This window comes from Zootoca vivipara, chromosome 7, assembly GCF_963506605.1.
Source record: "Zootoca vivipara chromosome 7, rZooViv1.1, whole genome shotgun sequence".
Taxonomy (NCBI): domain Eukaryota; kingdom Metazoa; phylum Chordata; class Lepidosauria; order Squamata; family Lacertidae; genus Zootoca; species Zootoca vivipara.
The window spans coordinates 62113962-62134184 of NC_083282.1; the positions used below are offsets into that span (position 1 = coordinate 62113962).

At 44.2% G+C, this 20223-nt stretch overlaps 1 protein-coding gene across 4 annotated transcripts in view; it reads left to right on the forward strand.

The window, feature by feature from the left end:
* Positions 1-2641: 2641 nt before the first annotated feature.
* The window catches only part of MAGI3 (membrane associated guanylate kinase, WW and PDZ domain containing 3), a 141471-nt gene continuing 123889 nt past the window's right edge, over positions 2642-20223 (forward strand). For 2 of the 4 annotated variants that reach the window (XM_035122261.2, XM_060277153.1), the window contains exon 1: positions 2642-3170. In XM_035122261.2, the coding sequence (XP_034978152.2) occupies positions 2834-3170 (337 nt within the window). In that variant the 5' untranslated portion in view covers positions 2642-2833. The remainder of the gene's footprint in view (positions 3171-20223) is intronic. The other 2 variants (XM_060277154.1, XM_035122263.2) reach the window with 1 other exon arrangement.

Genomic DNA, 20223 nt, shown 5'->3' on the forward strand with positions numbered 1-20223 from the left:
GGCCAGCATGAACAATAGTCAGAGATGATGGGAGCTGAAGTCCAGCAACACCTGGAGAGCACCAGGCAAGGAAAAGACTGTACATAGGACGCTACTCCATAGCAGGCCAGGAAAAAAAACAAATAATTAATGGACAGGCATGTTATAGGGAGGTGGATTAGTAGAGCTGGACTTGGAATGGTTTTAGTGTCTTGTATTGCAAGTCCAGCTGCTCTCATGCCAGTCATGTGCTTTGTGCCTGACTTGAGTTTCTTGCTGTAAAAAATGTGCAGGTATCAAACAAAGGCCTGTTGCTGTGACACTCCTGGGCATGGCAATGGGCTTGAAATGTTGTGGCAGTCAAGCAAGGAGTCGCAATTTCATAAAATTTCATTGAAATTTCATTGAAGGTTGTGGCAGTGAGGTGTGTGTACAGAAAATCTTACATCTTATGTTCCTTTCTTCTCTCCTATGTGCTAATCAAATATATCTGAAGGGAAAATTGCAATCTGTACTTATATTAGAGAGCTGTTAACAATGGTTCTTATGGAATTGCATTTGTTTTAATAGGGAAAGGGAGATTATATATTGGGAAGGGGGCGTGTAGCTGGTGATAGGCAGAAATGTACAAAGGTTAAGTTTCAGAAACTGACAGTGCAATCGTAGCCCCATTCACTTGCAAGTAAGTCCAGCATAATTAAATAAGACTTAACTTCTCACAGAATTGTAGAATTGGAAGGTACCCCAAGGATCATCTAGTCTAACCCCCTGCAATGCAGGAATCTCAGCTAAAGCATCCATGACATGTGGCCGTCCAACCTGTTTAAAAGCCTCCAATGAAGGAGAGTCCATCACTTTCTAAGGGAGTCTATTCCACTGGCAAACAACTCCTGCTAGCTTAAAGTTTAGTTGGAATCTCCTTTGAATCCAATGGTATGGGTCCTGCTCTCTGGAGCAGCAGAAAAGAACCTTGCTCCATCTTCCATGTGACAGCCTTTCAGATATTTGAAGATGACTATCATATCTCAGTCCTTTCCTTTCTTCTGCAGGCTAAACATACCTGACTCCCTCAACTGTTCCTCATAAGTCTTGGTTTCCAGACCCTTGATCATCTTCAAGCTCTCTGCTCTCTCTTCTGATGGTTCTTTAGCTTGAGACTTACTTCTGAATAAAAGGGGCTTTGGATTTTACTGTAATCGTGGAAAGCATCCGATACAGTTTGAAAAGGAAGCTAGTATGGCTTTTGCCCATTAACTGCTTGTTACTGTCCTTGTTCTTAATGGGAACAGGGTACCTTTGAGCACCTTCTGTATTGTTTTTCACAATTTATGTGTGTGCAAATATTCAGAGGCTGAATTGCTATGGATACTTGGGGCTAAGCCCCACTCTACTCTGAATAATTTTCGAGTAAGCATGCATCCGCTCAGGCTCACAGTGTGCCAAGCTGAGAACATGGATTTGGCAATAAATTCCATTGGCATGTGAGAATTTCAAGTAAAAGTACTTTGGATTTGTTTATGAAGTAGTTAAGGTCAAATAAAGGGCTTATAACTGCACCATTCAAAGCAGCCCACAACCACTTTCCTTTGGCACCAGAGCTTGGGGGGGGGGGCAGAGGTCATCGGCATCAGGCAACTGTTGAGGTCCTAGCAATTTGGGAGGCCCCCTCAGCCACGCATAAGTAGCTGACACTTTGGAGCAGAAGACACCACTGCTGACAGGAGGGGCACCTACTCCTTTCTCTCTCCTACCCAAAGTGGGACTGAGTGGGTGTCACTTTATAGCAGCAGCCACCTTGACTCGCCCTCTGGTCTGTGGTGGGAGTTGGGCCCAACTCTGCAGCCCAAAGGAAGTGAGCAGGATAGCAGAAGTCACTGTTCCTCAGAAGTTACTGCTCCATCTCCTGCACAGAAGGTTGGGCCCTCCTCCATGCTCAACACAACTTTGCCAAAAGAAAGAAAGAAAAGCCCATCAACTTTTCTGACCGGATTCTCACCGTTGCAGCACTTCGTGCATCTGACAAAGTAGACTGCAGCCCAAGACAGCTTACGCTTCAATGACTTTTTAATGATTCATTAAGGTGCCACCATACTATTTGCTGCTGTTCTTTCATGCCTGGCTGCTTGTTCTGGAGGAGAAGCCAAGAAGGCAGCTGCCTCTGTTCACTTGGGTCTCTTCCTCTAGATGGCAGGATGGGCCCGATCCAAAAAGTCCAGAGGGAGCAGAGACCTCTTGGCACGAAAGGCAGTGGCGAGGCGGAGGAGCCGGAGCCTCTGCCTCCGCCTCCCAACCTTGACTTCTTCCTCTGGGCGTACTGGTGGAGAGGAAGACCACGAGGGGCTCCGGCCGTGTCTGCCGCAATTGCAAACATGCTTCTCGGGTACTGCGAACTTCGACGAAAAAGCCGCTTCAGGTCGGGGTTGCGAAGTGGCTCCGGGGCAAGGTCGAGGGTTCCATTGCTTCGCGCCTTCCCTTCCCCGCCGAACTTCTACGCAAGTCTTGCCGCAAACCCCTCCCCGGTCCCTGAAAGTTCTTATCTCCTGACGTCAACCCACTTGGCCCCACCCCCCGGAATGTCGGGCGGGGCTTAAGACAACGGCTGGGAGGGGAAGGGAGGGAGCGAAAGAGGTGTGTCCAAGGGGAGGAGGGGGCGTGCTCCTGCCGCCGCCGCCGCCGCCGCCGCCGCCGCCGCACTGAGGGCGCCAGTTGGGAGGCAGTCGCGGCCGGTGGTGGCCGAAGGAGGCGCGAGTGCGCGCGCGGGCGGTTGGGCTGGCCGGCCGGCCGTGAGGGAAGCTCGGCGGGACCGGGGACCGGGCAGAGCGCGCGCGCGAAGGGGCGCCCATGGTGTGGCCTCATGTCTAAGACGCTGCGGAGGAAGCGCCACTGGCTGAGCAAGGTGCAGGAGTGCGCCGTGTCCTGGGGGGGCGGCCCCGGCCCGGACCCTGACCTCCTGCGCGGGGGCGCCGAGCGCGGGGAGTTCCCTTACCTTGGGGGCCGCCTCCCGACGCTGGCCGAGTCCGGAGGCGGCGGCGGCGGGAGTGGCCCCGTCCTGCTCTCGGGGAAGCCCCCTGCCCCGGGGGACGTGCTTCTGGAGGTGAACGGCACCCCGGTGAGCGGCCTCACGCACCGAGACACCCTGGCCGTCATCCGCCACTTCAGGGAGCCGGTGCGCCTCAAGACCGTGCGGCCAGGTCAGTCCGTCCGTCCGTCGCGCGAGGTTGGGGGTGGGGGGGAAGGAAGGGACGTTGGGAGGCTTCTTTATTTTATTTTATTTCCCCTCCCCCCTCCCTCCACCACCCTACCCTTTTAACCCCTCGGTGGGAGGGAGAGCCTGGCCTCCCGAGTCGCCGCCCTCGGCTCCACCCAGGCGCACCTGCCCCTCTTCAAATACACCCCCCCCCCGCCTCGCCTTAGGTCCGTTCCTGCTCTCCTCCATTGTAAGGTTCACCTTTACAAACCCTGTTCATCTCGCAGGCACTCTGTTTTCCTTTCTTTCGCTCTCTTCTTCCGCCCAAAACATAGTGCCCTGTCGCCCTCCAGCCTCTACTCCTGGCAGTGTCCTCCTCGCCATTGCCTGTTCTGCCAAAGTATGCTTTCCTCCATCCGTTCTCCCCCTTTCCTCCCCCCCCTTACTTATGTTTTCCTCGTTGGTGTTGGCGCATCTAGCTTTCCTAACCTGCGCTCGTCTTGCCGCCTTATCATGAAGCTATCTTTCTGTCATATCTCCTACCCTTCAGGGCACACATCGCCCTACCTGTGCCACCCGACTTCTGTACTTTCCGGAGCACTCATCTCTGCCTGCCCATTTTTCCTTGGCGTGTTTGGCCTCCCTGTGCTTTAATTATTCCTTGCCTTCTGTACAGCTGCCTTCCACCACTGTTTTCCCACTAAGGCAAACCTGACCCAGACATATCTTCTCTCTCCAAGCCCCCCCTCCACATCTGCTAAATCCCTTCCCTGAGCAGACTTGGCCCTTCCTGTTTACTCCAGTATCCACCTTCCGCCCCAGTATTAGTGTCATTATTCAAATGCTTCCATTTCCAAGACCTGCTTTAACCTGGAGAGGGGCTGGCAAGCTTTGTGGTAGCAAAGAACCTTAGCTGGGTTTGTATGTGATTTGTTCCAGTAAGGTCTACACACTCTACTGCTTTGCACAGTGTTAGATATGGTAGTCATCCTAGTAGTTTCAAGGTGTCTGGCTTTCACTACACTGGATTAATTGTTCTTTTACAAATAACAATATTGTTAAAGCAGAATACAGTAGTAAGAAATCTTTGACTTTTGGCATAGTTACTTGTAACCTTGGTGTTTAGCAATAAATAATTTTATGCACCATCCTGGCAATCTATGTTGGGGAAAGAATCATTATAACTATTTAAACAATTAATAGGCTGGGGTTTGCCATAATGCATGATTCTTATGTGTTTGTGTTTCTGTGCCATTCATTCTCAGTGGAAGGGGGAAGCTTTTAGTTGCATGTACCGGTATATTTGGGGGAGGGAGCTGTTGTAATTGTTCTTCATGCTTGAGCAAACAGGTTCCCGCATGTTGTATCTGTGATGTAGACCCTGCAGCTCTTTTCAGTGGAACAGATTCATGTTACAATAGACTCCTAGCCTTGCATTTGATTTCTAACATTGTTGAACTGATTTTCATCTATGAGTGAAATTGTGATTAACCTTTTGTTTCAGCCTTCCCTGTGGCATTCATAATCCAGTGATTCCTCCGCAAAGCTAGTTGTTTGTATATGTGAGTGAGAGAATAAAGTTTATAGAGCACTGAGGTTTACTGAAAGCTAATGTTACTCTTGGGGAAGATTAGTGAATGAGCAATATTAAAAGCCATCATTTAGGCTAGTTGTGGGCTTGTTCACTATTTCTTCGTATAAAATTAGTATTTCTGTATGGTAGAAGCATGAACAGCAGAGAGAGGCAAGAAATGTGATTTCCTTTTCTTTGGTCAGTTTTCTGAAAGGACTGTTCATTTAGTAAGGCACACCTGGTCATCCCTGTTTAAAACACTCTAGTTCTTATAAACAAAATTTAAATCCAGATGCTAGAGTTTAGCAGTTTGTTTTTAGGACAGCCTTTCATCATGGGTTTTTCTGTATTTTCAGCTGTGTTATTTTGTCTTAAAATTCCTCCTGCTGTATGGGGAACAATACTTGACTGCTTTCAGATTTATGCCCCACAAGCTGTTACAGTTCCTATGAATATTTGCCATCACATAACAGTGATATTTTAAATTTATGTGGAGTGCCTTATCTGAGTGGATGGAGCAGCTGAGTAATTTCGTTGTTCCTGCAGGGGGGCAATGACAATGAAGTTTATCTTATCTTACCTTATATTTTGGCATGAGGAACCAAACATATCAAACATAGGTTTTGGTATGAAAACTTCTCTGTGCTGTTAGTGTTATAAATTACTCTGATCTTCTTGTGATTTGCCATTGTTCACACTTCAAGGTTTTTTACAGTTAACATACTCCTTTCTAGAATTAGAAAACGTTTACAATATCTAAAATAAGTGTTTGTATTATCTGTGTGGAGTACAGCATGAATGTAACATATGAATGTAATAGTGTCTCTAGGGCAACAAGATAATTCTCTACAGTTTGAACGTGTTATACTGAATTTAATGTGCGGTTTTGAATGCTTAATATTGTACTTAAAGAATGTTCAGCTTTCTGTTCTTTATTTAAGATTTACACAGGAAATGGGATTATTTTACTTAATAGATTTTATAATAGCTTATGAAATAAAGCTTTCTGCTTATGTTTGTCTTCAGTTTGACATAGCAAAATATAGTAGTAGAGGCTAACCTTGAAGTAAGATGATTTGTGGCAGCATATGTACATCAGTACATAATCAATATGTAAATTGATAGTGAAAGAGTGTAATTTTCAGTAGAAGAGGACATAAAGGAAAACTTGGGAGACTGATAAAATTACTATTACTTCCCCAAGCGATCTGTCTAAGCTTTTTTTCCTAGAGTGCTTGCTTCATGAAAGGAATTGAAATTTGAAAGTAAACGCTTATAGTCATGTGGTAGAAATGTCCTGGCTTTCAGCACCAGAAATTTATACAAAATGTAAAAAATACCCTTTGCTAACATGAAGTGGAGTAAGCATTAGTTATGCGATTATATAATTATATTTGTGTATGACCTGGAACCCAGTGCAAAGTATTTGCAGTGATTCATAAGACTGTCTTGCATTTCTGTCAACTTCATTTTTCTAATGGAAGTCTCATCTTGCCATGGTGGTGTTAATTTGTGTATATATATAGGAGATATCAAATAATTGTGTTAATTATTTAGCTTCCTTGCCAGTATGCATTTCAAATGTCAAGTTATTGCTAAGCACTGTTACTTGCAATCATAGAGTTTGATGATTTACAATTGTAAATTTGAAGCTAATTATAGCTGTTCTAGTACAGCACAAATATGAATATTAAATAGACAATTATAATGAACTTTTCTTACGTGACACAACTCAATTTTGGTAAAATGTACCTCCTGTGTGCTTTTCATTTACAGTAGTACCTCGGGTTACAAATGCTTCAGGTTACAAACGCTTCAGCTTATAGACTCCACTAACCCGGAAGTAGTACCTTGGGTTAAGAACTTTACTTCAGGATGAGAACAGAAATTGTGCAGCGGCGGCAGTGGGAGGCCCCATTAACTAAAGTGGTACCTCAGGTTAAGAACAGTTTCAGGTTAAGAACGGACCTCCGGAACGAATTAAGTTCTTAACCAGAGATACCACTGTATAGCTCAGGCATCCCCAAACTGCGGCCCTCCAGATGTTTTGGCCTACAAGTCCCATGATCCCTAGCTAACAGGACCAGTGGTTGGGGAAGATGGGAATTATAGTCCAAAACATCTGGAGGGCCGAAGTTTGGGGATGCCTGATATAGCTAGTGTCTATTTCTATGGCGCTGTGGTCTAAACCACTGAGCCTAGGGCTTGCTGATCGGAAGGTTGGCGGTTTGAATCCCTGCAACAGGGTGAGCTCCCGTTGCTCAGGCCCAGCTCCTGCCCACCTAGCAGTTCGAAAGCACGTCAAAGTGCAAGTAGATAAATAGGTACCGCTCAGGCGGGAAGGTAAACAGGGTTTCCGTGCACTGCTCTGGTTTCACCAGAAGCTGTTTAGTCATGCTGGCCACATGACCCGGAAGCTGTACACTGGCTCCCTTGGCCAGTAAAGCAAGATGAGCGCCGCAACCCCAGAGTCGTCCACGGCTGGACATAACGGTCAGGGGTCCCTTTGCCTTTACCTTTATTTCTATAGCTGTCTTGCCACATATATTAATTTATATGGGAAATAATAGCAACGTAACTTCAGCTGTTAACTTTTTAGCTTCAAAAAAGATGTTTTCATTGGCGTATAGAAATGTGTATATAAGTTACAGTTAAAGTGTATGGCTGAATATGGAAAAGTTGGGCTGCAGATACTAACCTTAATTGTTTCCAAGTAAGAATTGTGTTTGGCTTTGGTTTTGCTACAGAGGCCTTCTGTGAATTTTCTTGTAGCTGTTTGACACTTCTGATTGCTTTCCAATACAGTATAAGAGAGTGAAGTATTCATTTTAACCTAACAGTAAGACTTTGAACATAAATGGCAAGGCTCTTCTAATAATCAGGCTGTTTTCTAACTCTTTTCCTTTTTATTGTGGAAATGAGTGAAACTTCAGAAAATATGAAGCAGTGGTAGAATATAATTGTAGGGTGTGGGAAACCCAAGTTCAAATTTCTACTCTGCCATCAGTCAATCGGCTTCTTGGCACATAAGAACACATTTTGATAAATAAAGGGCTTCACAGGGTAAAGTGAGACAAAGACTCAGATTAGGTTACACTACAGTATAACCTTGAGGTGGTGAGAAGGAGAGATCTAAATGAACTGACCTGCTTCATATACAGCATGCATTAGAAAATGGACCCACTTGCATAGAAATGTATTCAGGTGGCTTAAGGGCCAAGCTAGGTTAGGACAGCAGATTCATATGTTTCAAACATATGTCTTCAGAGAAGGAGAGCAGGGGATGGACTGCTGGCACTAAGCTTCAGGTAAGGTAAAGGTTCCCTCATTTTATCCACACTCCTCTTTTGCTATTTTCTGAATCTTGCATGTAATACCTTTTCCTTTTGTTGCACTAACAAACAATTTAGCCCAGGGTGGTCCAACATTTCATACCAAGTGGGCCAGAAGAATACTTTGACAGGGAATCCACAGTCTGCACACTGCTTTGTCACATGGCAGGGGAGTGAGGCCAAAATTTGAGCCCCCCCCCCAGCCCTTGAGCTGCTTTCCCAAAGCTGGCTAAGCAAGATGCTGGGCTTTAAGAAAGGAGGCACAAGGCTCTGGCAGGATCCCAAAGCCCTCCTACCTCCTTCCCAAAGCTGGGGAAGCACTAACTAGGCTTTGGAAAGGAGGCAGGAGGACTCTAGGATTTTGTCAAGAGTTGTCATGCCTCCTTCCCAAAGCCCAGTGTCTGAGAGCTGGGGCGTCAAATGTTGCTGAGGGCTGCCAAGAAAGGCCTTGAGGGCCGTTCATTGGACCACCCTGATTTAGCATTTTCTGTGCAAATCAAGAAAGATTTTTCTGTGGAAACCGAGGCTGGCTTGCTTCAGAATGTTTTATCTGTTATTGGCTATGCAGAAAAACCTTTTGAATTTCACTTTTAACATCACCTGGCAGGATTATAGTCAATGCTATGTTACTTGTTTGGTAGTGTCTATTTGTATGACATTTTGTACAGTTGAGAGGAGTTGTATTTGTTTTGGCTGTGGAATTGACTTGGCTTTGTATTCCTGGGTTCTGTAAATGTTGTGACTCCTGTGCAAAAAAATAATTATTGCCACACAATAAGCGTTCCAAGGCCTGTTCTGTGATCCTGTGGATCAGTGGAGTTCAAATCTTTTACTCTCACTGAACTCTTTTTACCCTGAGCTATCTCTCTTGCAACCTTCACACATTGATGAGATGGGGAAGTTGATGAATATGTTTCTAGGCCACATTTGTCTTGTGTGACATTCCAGCCAGGCTGTTATTAGCTGTTACCTTGCATGGAGAATATGCACTAAATGTTGTCTTGTGGATGAGCGATATTTGGAAAGATGGAAATGATCCATAAACTGCTTTTCTGATTCTCCAAGGTGTCTGGAAACTCAATTAAAATCCAGTTGCTTTGGATTCTGCATAGGAGCTCTATTGAAATGAGATTGTAGTTAGATTTGATCACAAATTAAGGGTGTTTTACATTTTTTTTCTATTTAGATCATTTGGGGGAAGAAATCGTTTCCATTCATATTATGACGATTCATGCAAATCATTGGCTAGGCCACACATCACATGCAACATAGTTTAAAACAATCTATGTTCCTCACAGATGCTGCCACACCAAAAGAAGCTGGAGGCTGCTGTCCGACCCTTGGTTTGTGATTTGTTTCTTTCTTTAAAAAGGTGCATGTGGTAACCAAGGTTTGCTCTTGGTTTATAGTACATGGCTTGTTTGGAGAGGAACCAGGAGCCAGATTCAGACAACACAGCAAACCAGACTCTGGTACAGGCACAGCTGGGGTGCAGTGCTGCAGTAACTTTTGAGCAGTGTGCATCAACATGCTGACCAGTCACATTAAATCATCATTAGTTTTAGACCACTTCATGTGGTATGTGAGCCAGGCCTTTTTATAACATACATTCAAGAGAACTTGATTTCATTTATTAGAGACCTATACCCAATAAGCTTCAACACACATCACCACTTTTTAAATAATTTCCTTCTAAGTGTCCTGCCTTTCCTGCTCCCATTCCAGCTTCTTGCATGACACTGATAGTTCCCAGTTACTTGTTTGATACAGAGCTATATGAGCAGTCTGAATAAGAAACCGAATAATATATGCCTCTAACACAATATATATATAATTCCATGACCTTTGTGTTATATCAGTACACTTGCTGGTCTTGCCCTTGTAACACACTTCAGCTTATGATGGTCCCAGACCACATTTAGTAATAAGGAACTTGGGTTTTGTATCCCTGAATATGATTTGGGCCCCTCCAAATCCACATTACTGGAAAACTGCCTGATTTGAGGTCCCCTAGCATAGTGTCCAATACAAGACTGCATTTTTGTGCAAAATTATTATTATTATTATTATTATTATTATTATTTTCAGTAAAACAGGGAACTTGTTTCACAAATGCTCAAAGAAACTTTGGGCTATCACAAATTATAAACTGACACAAAGAGGAGTCCCCTTCTAGAAAACATTTAGTGAGGAAGTAGATTGCTCTTACCATGGTTTTATCTAGGAGCATGTATTTTGAATGGACATATAAAATATGAGGTCTTATTATTAGAATTTTATTTAAATGATTTTAAAAGTGTTTTTCACTACTCATATCAGTGATATCTTGCTCCATTATTGCTATACAGCAGGAGTGGTCAGTTTGTGGGTGAAGAGTTACAGATGGCTAAAGAACAGTACAATCTCCCTTTTAAATCTATTTTCTTAGCTTCAACAGTTGCAGGAACTGTGTGAAGACCAGACACATGACAGGCTTCTTTAGTTGAAGTGAATATTTGTGGAAGGAAGTAAGTTGTTATGGCTTGATTAAAGATTGGTCATGGAGTTCCAATTTCTCAGTTTTGAGGACGGAAGTTCCACCCACGTACATGCCTTGTAGTGTTCCTTCTATTGTTACACATGGTTTGCTGAAGTGTTCTTGATTCTCATGCAGCAGGCTCAATTCTCTACTCCACGCAATCATGGAGAATTGAGGCAATCTATTCAGATTCTTTGACTCTGTTGGCTGACCGTCAACGTTAAAAGACAGTTTGTATTACTGGGGGAAACAATTAATTCTTTTGCAATAGTGTATGATGCAATATGGCCTAGCTACTGCACTATATCTACCTAGCCGCCTAGTGTGTGGGGTGGTGGGGTTTAAGGGGGAGATACAGCATTAAAAATATACAACTTCGCAAGTTCATCATGGGGGCTATGTTCTGCAGAGTAGGGAAGGAGAACTAGAGTCACTGGGGTTGTTGCTGAGGGAGAGAAGTGGCACCAAAGAGCTGAACATTCTCTGATCAAAAGATGGATGTGGGGAGTCCTGAATGTGAGGAGGGAGAACTTGAGGCGGTCAATGCAGTAGATTGCTGGTCTAAATGGGCCTTAACTTTAAGCATGTTCTGCCTGCTAAGAACAATCCGATGTAATACATCTGTGAAAGATTGTGATAATTCCTTGTCTTCTAGCACCCTCTGTTCTCAAGAAAAATCATTGCTCTCTCCTAAGCAGCAGTGTGACTTTGTAGATTCATCAGGTACTGCATATTAAGGCCAAACTACAGAGAGGATGTGATTTAGAGTAGGAAAGGTGCCCCTCTTCCTCTAACATTCTCCTGAAATGGCTCTTCCCCATTATAAGGGCTGTTAGGCTACCATTACGCATTTGCATGTAACATGCAGTATAGCCCTCAGTATGGGCAGCAGTGACATCTGTAACATCTGTTGTTTTTTAAAAACTACCCAATGAGGGCGGGGTGGTCTATACATGCAGCAGAATGTGGAGGTAGAATCCTCAGGTAGCATAAATAGAATGCACCAGTTTAGGCAGCATTTTTGAACACGCTTCTGCATAAAATATTAGGCCTTCTGGGAAAGAGGCTCTAACCCAGCCAGCTGTTTTTGCTGTTGTTGCTTGCACAATACTGCTTTATGTGGTGGAACACTCTAATTACTCTCACATCTGAAATGGTACACTTCATTCTATAACTTAGGCACTCTTACCACCTTATGTTATATCTGCAGTCTTTTTATTCTAGGTGATTACAGTTTGAAAGTGAACTGCAGTATGCTTGCCCCCAGTTAAAGTAGACCATATTGCCCATAATCTTGAATTTTAAAATAAGTAACTGTATCAGTTTTCTAAAATAACTATTCTGATCATTTTGACACTAGGGGTACTTCCAGGCAGGGACTTAATTTGCAAACAAGTCAATTAGGTATTACAAATAGAGTGTTAGCAACTGTTTGTTTAGTTTAATTTAAACAGACTGGATTTTACCAAGAAAGGGTAAATTTCAAGTAAATGGAGGAAAACATAGGCTAGCATTTTGATGCCAGTGTCATCATGTGGCATGCTGCAAAATAAAAATAAATGTGTGAGGAGCACCGTTCCCACAATAAACACCTTTTGTGGTAAGAGCCTAGCAGTTTAACCTTTTTAAGTTACATTTTTACAGGCTATATAAATATTAATCAAGTGCTGAATGTTGGGAGTTCCCCCAGGTCTGTGGATATTTGTCTGTTATACATGTATATGGCTGTTTTAGCCACGTAAGTATCCATGGTTAGAATGAATTTGCTGTTAGCATGAATCAGCTGTGGGAAATAGGATCTGGTTACCAGGTCAGATCCAGAATTCCCTCACCTTGTAGACCAGGCATAGGCAACCTTCACCCTCCAGATGTTTTGGGACTGCAATTCCCATCATCCCTGACCACTGATCCTGTTAGCTAGGGATCATGGGAGTTGTAGTCCCAAAACATCTGGAGGGCCGAGGTTTCCTATGCCTGTTGTAGACATGTGGGTGAAACTGCCCACTTGTTAATCACTTGGTGACATAGGATGACCCATAAAAACCCTTTTGCTTTGTGGGATGCAGCTTGATTCTTCATTTCAGCTGTGGCTTCAAGTTTCCTGCACCTGATGTTGGGTGTGGGAAAGGCAGGTGTGGTTTGTGCCAAGTGGCTTGGCAGGCCAGAGGTTCCCCACCCCTCACATAAATGATTACTATGATGCATTTGGTCCGTTTTATACTCTGGTACTTGGCACAGGAAAACAGCACATTATTTTAGGTTTTATCTCGAGTTAAAGAACTCTACAATTAATTCGCTTCGAATGTGCCAATTTTCAAATAAGCTCGATGATATGACATTTTATCAATTAACACTGTCAGGTGAAAATGTGGAGTTGTTAGAATCACTTAATATGGCAGTTTGCACTGTTTTTGTTCAAGGAAATGTGTGGTGAAGTTCTGTATACGACAGTTTTCAGAAATGTCCTTAGAAAGTTTGACTATCTAGGCAGAATTTTCCTGTTGTCCAGTTAAGCTTCTCACTGGTATGCAAGCGCTTATACGGGCATAATTAGTTGGACACTGTCCTACAGCAGCAACATCAAAAGCAAAAAACTTGAAAATCCACAGCTGGACCGTTATTGAAGCCAACCAAAGTGTCACAGAAGTGTGGCAAGTTCTGAATTTTCGAGAGCTCTTAATCAGTCAAGATGTTGAAGAAAGCAGCTAGTTAGGGGGTGGGGAAGTAGGATGCAGCCAAGAGGCAAGATGTAGATCAGGGGTCCCCAGACTATGGCCCGCGGGCCAGATGCGGCCCAATTGGCCTCCCAATCCGGCCCGCGATGACCCCCGCCACCCACTGCCGCCGCCTGCTCTTGCAGCGCGCGGCGCCGCCATTCCAGATCTGAAAAAAATCGCCGAAAATCGTTTCTGCGCATGCGTATGGGCCTCTCCCGACCCAGAAGAGGTCATTTCCGGTGCACTTCCGGGTCGGGGAGGCCCATATGCATGCACACAAACAATTTTCGGCGATTTTTTTCGGCCTGGAAGCGCGCCACTGCGCCAGTAAATGGGTGTGCGCATGCGCACTGGCGCGTACTCCCCCACCCTCTGGCCCACTGCACGCGCACTCCCCCGCCCTCCGGCCCGCTGCGCGATCGGCGCGGCGGGCACCGGCCCAAAGGCGGGTAAGTCTGGGGACCCCTGATGTAGATTGTGGGCTGTTATTATCTCTCCTAGGTGCTACAGATAATGGGTTATGTTTGGATGGTGTGCAGGAAGTTAAAAGAATCAGGTGAAGCTGAGTTGCATAATATTGCCTAGTAGGTGAAGGGGATATAACCTCAAAATGAATATAATAGTCATTGTGATAGAATAGGGTTAGCACCACTGAGTGACATTGGCTAGTGGGCAGGAAGGCAGAGATCTTTGCAAAAGGGCATTCAGACAGATAAATCTTGGGCCCTCCAGGGGTAGGGAGATAAGGATCTGATCTTTTGACCAGAAAAAGTTTCTCACCCCTGTTGTAGAAAGTAAGTGTAGTGGCAGCAGCTGCTTCTACAGCCTCTCTAGCTACCCATTAACTGCATCACTCCTGCTGCTCTTCCACACTTGCTGTGCAGAGAGGATACCAATCAAGATGTGGTAGCAGCAGGGAATATTAGCATGATGTCATAGAAACCAGACTACTCTCTCTCCCAGTCACAATTCACAAGCATGCTGTCTGGAAGCAGTCATTAGTTCCCCTGCACAGGCCTCTTATGGCTCAGGGGAGCAGCAGCTGAGCAGACACCTGCAGCCTCAAGCTGCTGTGCTTCTCAGATTTGGTTCTAATTCCTAGCAGCATAAACACAGTAATCAAACAAAGTCTTTGGTTTTAGTGTTTTTGAACACAGGACAAAGAAGGAAGGATTTCTTGTTCAAATTGCAACAGTTAAATTGCACCATAGTTAAATTGCCATGTCTCCATGTCTGGTCTTGACCAGACAGATACTGGAATCAGCAAGTACCTCAATCAAGGTGCTTCTGTGCAATGCCAGGTCAATGATTCATAAGACCATTGCCATCCATGACTTGATCAGGGATGGAGGACTTGACCTGGCGTGTATAACAGAGACTTGGTTGGATGGGCCTGTCCTTGCTGCTGCTTGTCCACCAGGTTTCTTTTATGCACAGCAACCCAGGCCTTGTGGGCGGGGAGGGGGGGGTTGCAATGATTTTCAGGGAGTCATTAGTTTGCACCAGGCATCCTATTGGAAAGACCCAATTCTTTGAGTGCATCTTCTGGAAGTTGGGCAATAGGGGCAGTACAGGATTCCTTTTGGTGTACCGACTTCCCCGTTGCACCAAAGATTCCCTGCCCGAGCTGCTTCAGGTCATGGTGGATGTTCTCCTGGAGACACCTAGTTTGATTGTCCTAGGGGATTTTAACACCCATGCCGACACGACCTTACAAGGGGCCGCTCGGGACTTCGTGGAAAGCATGGCATCCATGGGGCTGTCCCTGAATAAGTCTGGCGCAACTCATAGCTGCGGACATGCCTTAGATCTGGTGTTCAGCTCTATGGATGCTGGTGATCTGACACTAAGTAAAAGCAAAACTAAAGAAGTGCCAAGGTCAGATCACTTCCTGGTGGAACTGAACTTCTCTGCGACCCTTCCCCTCTGCAGGGAGGTAGGACCGATTCAGATGGTTCCCCCCCCCCAATTAATGGATCAAAATGGTTTCCAGAGAGTGGCAGGGGATACTTTATCCCATGTTGATGGCCTTTCAGCTGATTCCCTGGTGGCCCGCTGGAATGTGGAGTTAACCAGGGCTATTGACTGTTTGGCTCTGAAGCGCCCTCTCCAATTGCATGGAGCCTGGACAGCCCCGTGGTTTTCCATGGATCTGAGGGCAATGAAACAATCGCTGAGACGGCTAGAGTGCCGATGGCAGATAACTCACTCTGAAGCTGACCAGACACGGGTTAGAGCTCAATGTCGAGCCTACCAAGTGGCGATAGTGACGGCGAAGAAGACTTTCTTCACCTCCTCTATTATTGCATCTGCAGAAAACAGCAGCAGGAGACTCTTTCAGGTGGTTCGCAATTTAGCGGAACCTCCTCCTCCATCGGCCCAGTATGGGCCACATGATCTCCTGCAATGATTTTGCAAAGTTTTTTTTGCAGATAAAGTCGCTCAGATTTGGGAAGAGGTAGACTCCACCATGGGAGCGGGGCCAGGGCGGGAGAGTGCTAGAGTCCTGTCTGGTCAAGTTGCATGGGATCAATTCCAATCTGTTAACAGGACCAGTGGTCGGGGAAGATGGGAATTGTAGTCCAAAACATCTGGAGGGCCGAAGTTTGTGGATGCCTGCCTTAGTGTGTCAGATACGGTCTGCAAACTTCCCTTTGGAATTTGAGGATAGACAATAAACATCATGTAAAATCTTATGCAGATGCTTGGTTGTCTTTAATGTAGCTATTGATATTCTAGCTTCTTAATATTTGGCAACCCCAAATTTGAGGTTCTTGCTTCTTTTCAGGAATGTGAGTCAAGTATGCTAGTGTTTTCTTTCTCTAATAAGAAGAGGTGTATGTATCTATCCATATGAAAGTTCATAAATGACTTTGTTAAGATTGAATTCGCTGAACATATAATTTGACTAGGAAGCTTGTAGAAATCCTTCACCATTGTCTTTAAGCAAGCACCATTGACTTTTAAATGTTTGGAAGACTGTAGTATTTCAAAGAGTGTGATCTACTGCATACTGAGCTCCGGCCCACTTTGGATATAGTTTGGAAATTTCAACAAGTACAGAACACATCTGTTTGATTACAGAAAGTGGTAAAATCTATTACCACATTTCACCATTAAAAACAAAACACTTAAATCTACTGTAGTTTGTTTTTGAAACCCACTTCAAGGACTGTCACCCGTATAAACTCTCCCTTCCAAAATAGCCTTGTTTCTTTCTTATGAATGCCTGATTGTCATTTTTAAGCAGGAAGATATGTAGTGGTCTAGGAACTTTGGAATGCACTCTTTTCAAAAAGTAGGTGAACTATCATTTATCTGAGTCAAAAGGAAGGCATTAGAAGTAGTATTGCCATGTAGGCTTATTAAGCAGACCACATTGTGTTTAGAGTGCTAATTAACATTCTTGCATATCAAAAGACTTCTCAGATAAAAGTTTTAATGTCTTTCATTCTGCCAAGGTAAATAACTGCAAAAAAGCCCTGGCATTTTGACAGATAACTTTTAGATAGGATGGTGAGGGAGCAGAATGATTCTTAGACTATTTGTTCTTACTTCCATCATTTATATTACTTCTGTACTATGTACACAAAGCCAAATATCAAAGAATATTGCAAATAGCCATAGTAAAGATGTTTTAAATATACTAATTACACACAGGTAAAAGTAATCTTCTATTAAAAAAATTAGGGAAGGGATTTGGGGTGATTTTAATCAAAGTTATAAGTGAAAGTGCCCTGTTCTGACTTACCATCAGTCCTAATAGTCAAGGGACTCAAAACAAGGTCTCCTGCAGATCTGAATGGATAGTATGGCAGTGGGTTACACGGGCACACAATTTTTATATTGTTAGTTAGCAAAGAATACATTTAGCAAAGAATACATGTCAAGCCCCGGGCATGACAACCTTCCTCCTATGGGCGGAGGATTGATTACCACCTGTTTTGACTGTCTATGTGACTGCTAGAATAAAGGTTTCACAGAGAAGTTTAACAACTTCCTTCTTGTTAAGAAGGCTTCCAAAGCCACCTTAGAGTGGCCAACCGGGTCTTTTATTTAGGAATAAAGTATGGCTTCTCATGCATGTATTTTTTCATCCATTCAGAGTAGCAGAATGCTGCAGTATCAGACTCTTAAAGTCATCATCTATATGTATGTATAATCTCTATCACGTGTGTGTGTGTGTGTGTGTGTGTGTGTGTGTGTGTGTGTGTGTGTATTAAATGAAAGGGGATTTTGTCACCATTGCTATCTAGTAGTTGAACTAGATAAATTGCTTTCGAAACATGGGATTCTTATACTTTCTACTAAGCTGCTTAAATATTGTTTGATATATTGGTACATTTGTGTGCTGTTGTCAGGCTTCCTTCCTTTTCTCTCTAGGATTCTGTTGTTGGCATCTGTCTGTCTCGAGAGACAATCGAGTGTGCCTCTGGGGTGAAGTCAAATGCTGGAGAATCACTGCACCTGCTGTGACTACAGAGACCAATAACTCATAACTATTGCTTACTATGTTGTTTTTGCTGCATTAGCAGTACTGAAGTTCCCTTCCTCGGGCACAAGCTTGGGCAATGTATATGGAGGTCCTGGGCTGCCCAGAAGACAAGACTCACCTTTTGACCTCACTGAAGTGGTTCAGAGGAAAGCAGAGCAATACATTTGACACCAGCTTGGCTAAAGCAGTTGATGGAAGGAGGCGTTCCATAATGCCACCCAACCACCTTAGGGACTCCAGTCTGGATTTGTGTAGGGTTTATTCCTTAGCATTTTCTTCTCCCAAACATGTCCCACAAGGCAGTGGGTATGGATTTTTCCTCAGCGTTTACTTCCAAAGTCTTTCTAATGATTGTTTATAGCTGCAAGGCAGTGGAGGTTTAGGATCAGTTTTCCTTCTGCTAGATGGGCTACCTTCCCAGGTTGATGAGCCCCTTCCACCCCTCATTTCTCTCTACAGCACATGTAGTAACCACCTTCTTGGCCATTGGCCCCACCCACTACAGTGGTACCTCTGGTTAAGAACTTAATTGGTTCTGGAGGTCCATTATTAACCTGAAACTGTTTTTAACCTGAGGCACTACTTTTAGCTAATGGGGCCTCCCACTGCTGCCACGCCGCCGCCATGCAATTTCTGTTCTCATCCTGAAGCAAAGTTCTTAACCTGAGATACTATTTCTGGGTTAGCAGAGTCTGTAACCTGAAGCGTCTCTAACCCAAGGTACCACTGTATTGGTCTTGTCCACCTAATCTGTCTTCGTATGCAGGGGAAGTCCCTAACTCACTGAATGTTTGAGACCCAGTGACTATCCTTACCTGATTTAGCTGACCAGCCAAACCTGTTTCCCAGGCTGTAGCCACTGTCATATGCTGACAGTTTCTAGGAGCCACAGATGAGAGCTGAGTGCAGGGTGGAGACTAAAGGTGCACAAACTACTCCAGAAGGAGCATGACGTGTCCCCCATCAGCAGCCATGTAGCAAGGGAGGGGTGTAGGGGGCGGGCCACCCCTAGCTCCAGTCTGGTGGGGGCAGCCCCTGGCCCACCCCTCGCCTCCTCCGACCAAGCCGGCGCCGCCGGCCGAGCACAGCAGCAGCGCTAACCCGGACGGACTGCACATGTGCAGACATGCACAGTCTGTCCTGGCTCGCCCTGGCAACACATGCACGCTGTGGAGCGACACCACGCTCCCATGGGGCACCGCCCCAGGCAGCCAAGCAGCACCATTCGCCACTGCCCATCAGAGGTGCTACCCCTCTCCTAACATACCAGACATCCCTATATATTTTAGAAGCCCTGTGGAATAACTTTAAGTAGCATTTTCTTAACCTTATACAGTACAGTATAGCTTACTGTATATAATGCAGACAGTAAAGGAAGTTTCCAAGTTTCCCATCTTGCTGAGAATGAATTGGGGTTATTTCATATATTTCTTTTTGAAATTTGAGTAAGATGGGGAAAAGGATTGTTCAAACAAGTGATTTGCTTTTTGAAAGCTGAGTGTAAAACCTATTAAAATGTAGCAAATGTTATGTTCTCAAACAAAGGTGCTGCAACAAAGATAATAAATGCAAAGTTTGAGTATGCTCTTAATTGACTTAATAAAATTATTTGAATGAATATAAATAAGGAAGCAGATATGCTGAAGATTGCATGGGACTGTAAGAAATTGTGTATATGTCTGCATCTTTTTCCAGTCATAGCTTTAACAGTTTGGAGGTGGCACCGGGGGCTGCAGGGTTACTGTGGGATCTATCCACTGGATAAAACCCTTTCATGTAGTAAAATAGCTTTTCCATAGGTGGAAGTAGTCTGTATCAAATTCTGTTGCAGGCCCTTAAACATGCCCTAAAAACTTCTTTTTTCTCCTGCTTCTGACCAAGGATTTCAATTGGGCTGCTATATTTTTGATGCTGTTTTGCTTCTAACTTTTTTGTGATTTTTAGTTTTAGCTGTTGTTGATTGATAGCATATATAATATTCTTGGCTTTAATTTGTATTCTATACATACTGTTAATGTTTTGGAAGATTCCTTGGGAGGGTTTGGATCTAAAAGGCAGTTTATAAATAACCTAAATTTACTGATAAATAGCCCTTAGTATTTAATGTTGGTTCCGGTTGTGTTGTGGCTGTAAGCACTAAAACACTCTGTAAATCTTGCTCTCTAGAAGGTTCCAGGCAGCTTAGTTTGTGTTGTGCTGGCCTCAGAGGATCTCCTGGTACTGCATGCTTTTGTGTTGTAGTTTTTAGAGCCATAGCTTTTTGAAGCATAACACAAACAAATATAACTCTTAACTCTTACCTAGGAGTAAGTACCATTGAAATTGGTGAGCATTACTCCTGAGTAGACATTAAAAAGGATCCTGAGAATTTCTTGGGGTTTCAAAAAGAAGCAATTTCACATTAATTTTATTGGCCACGCTT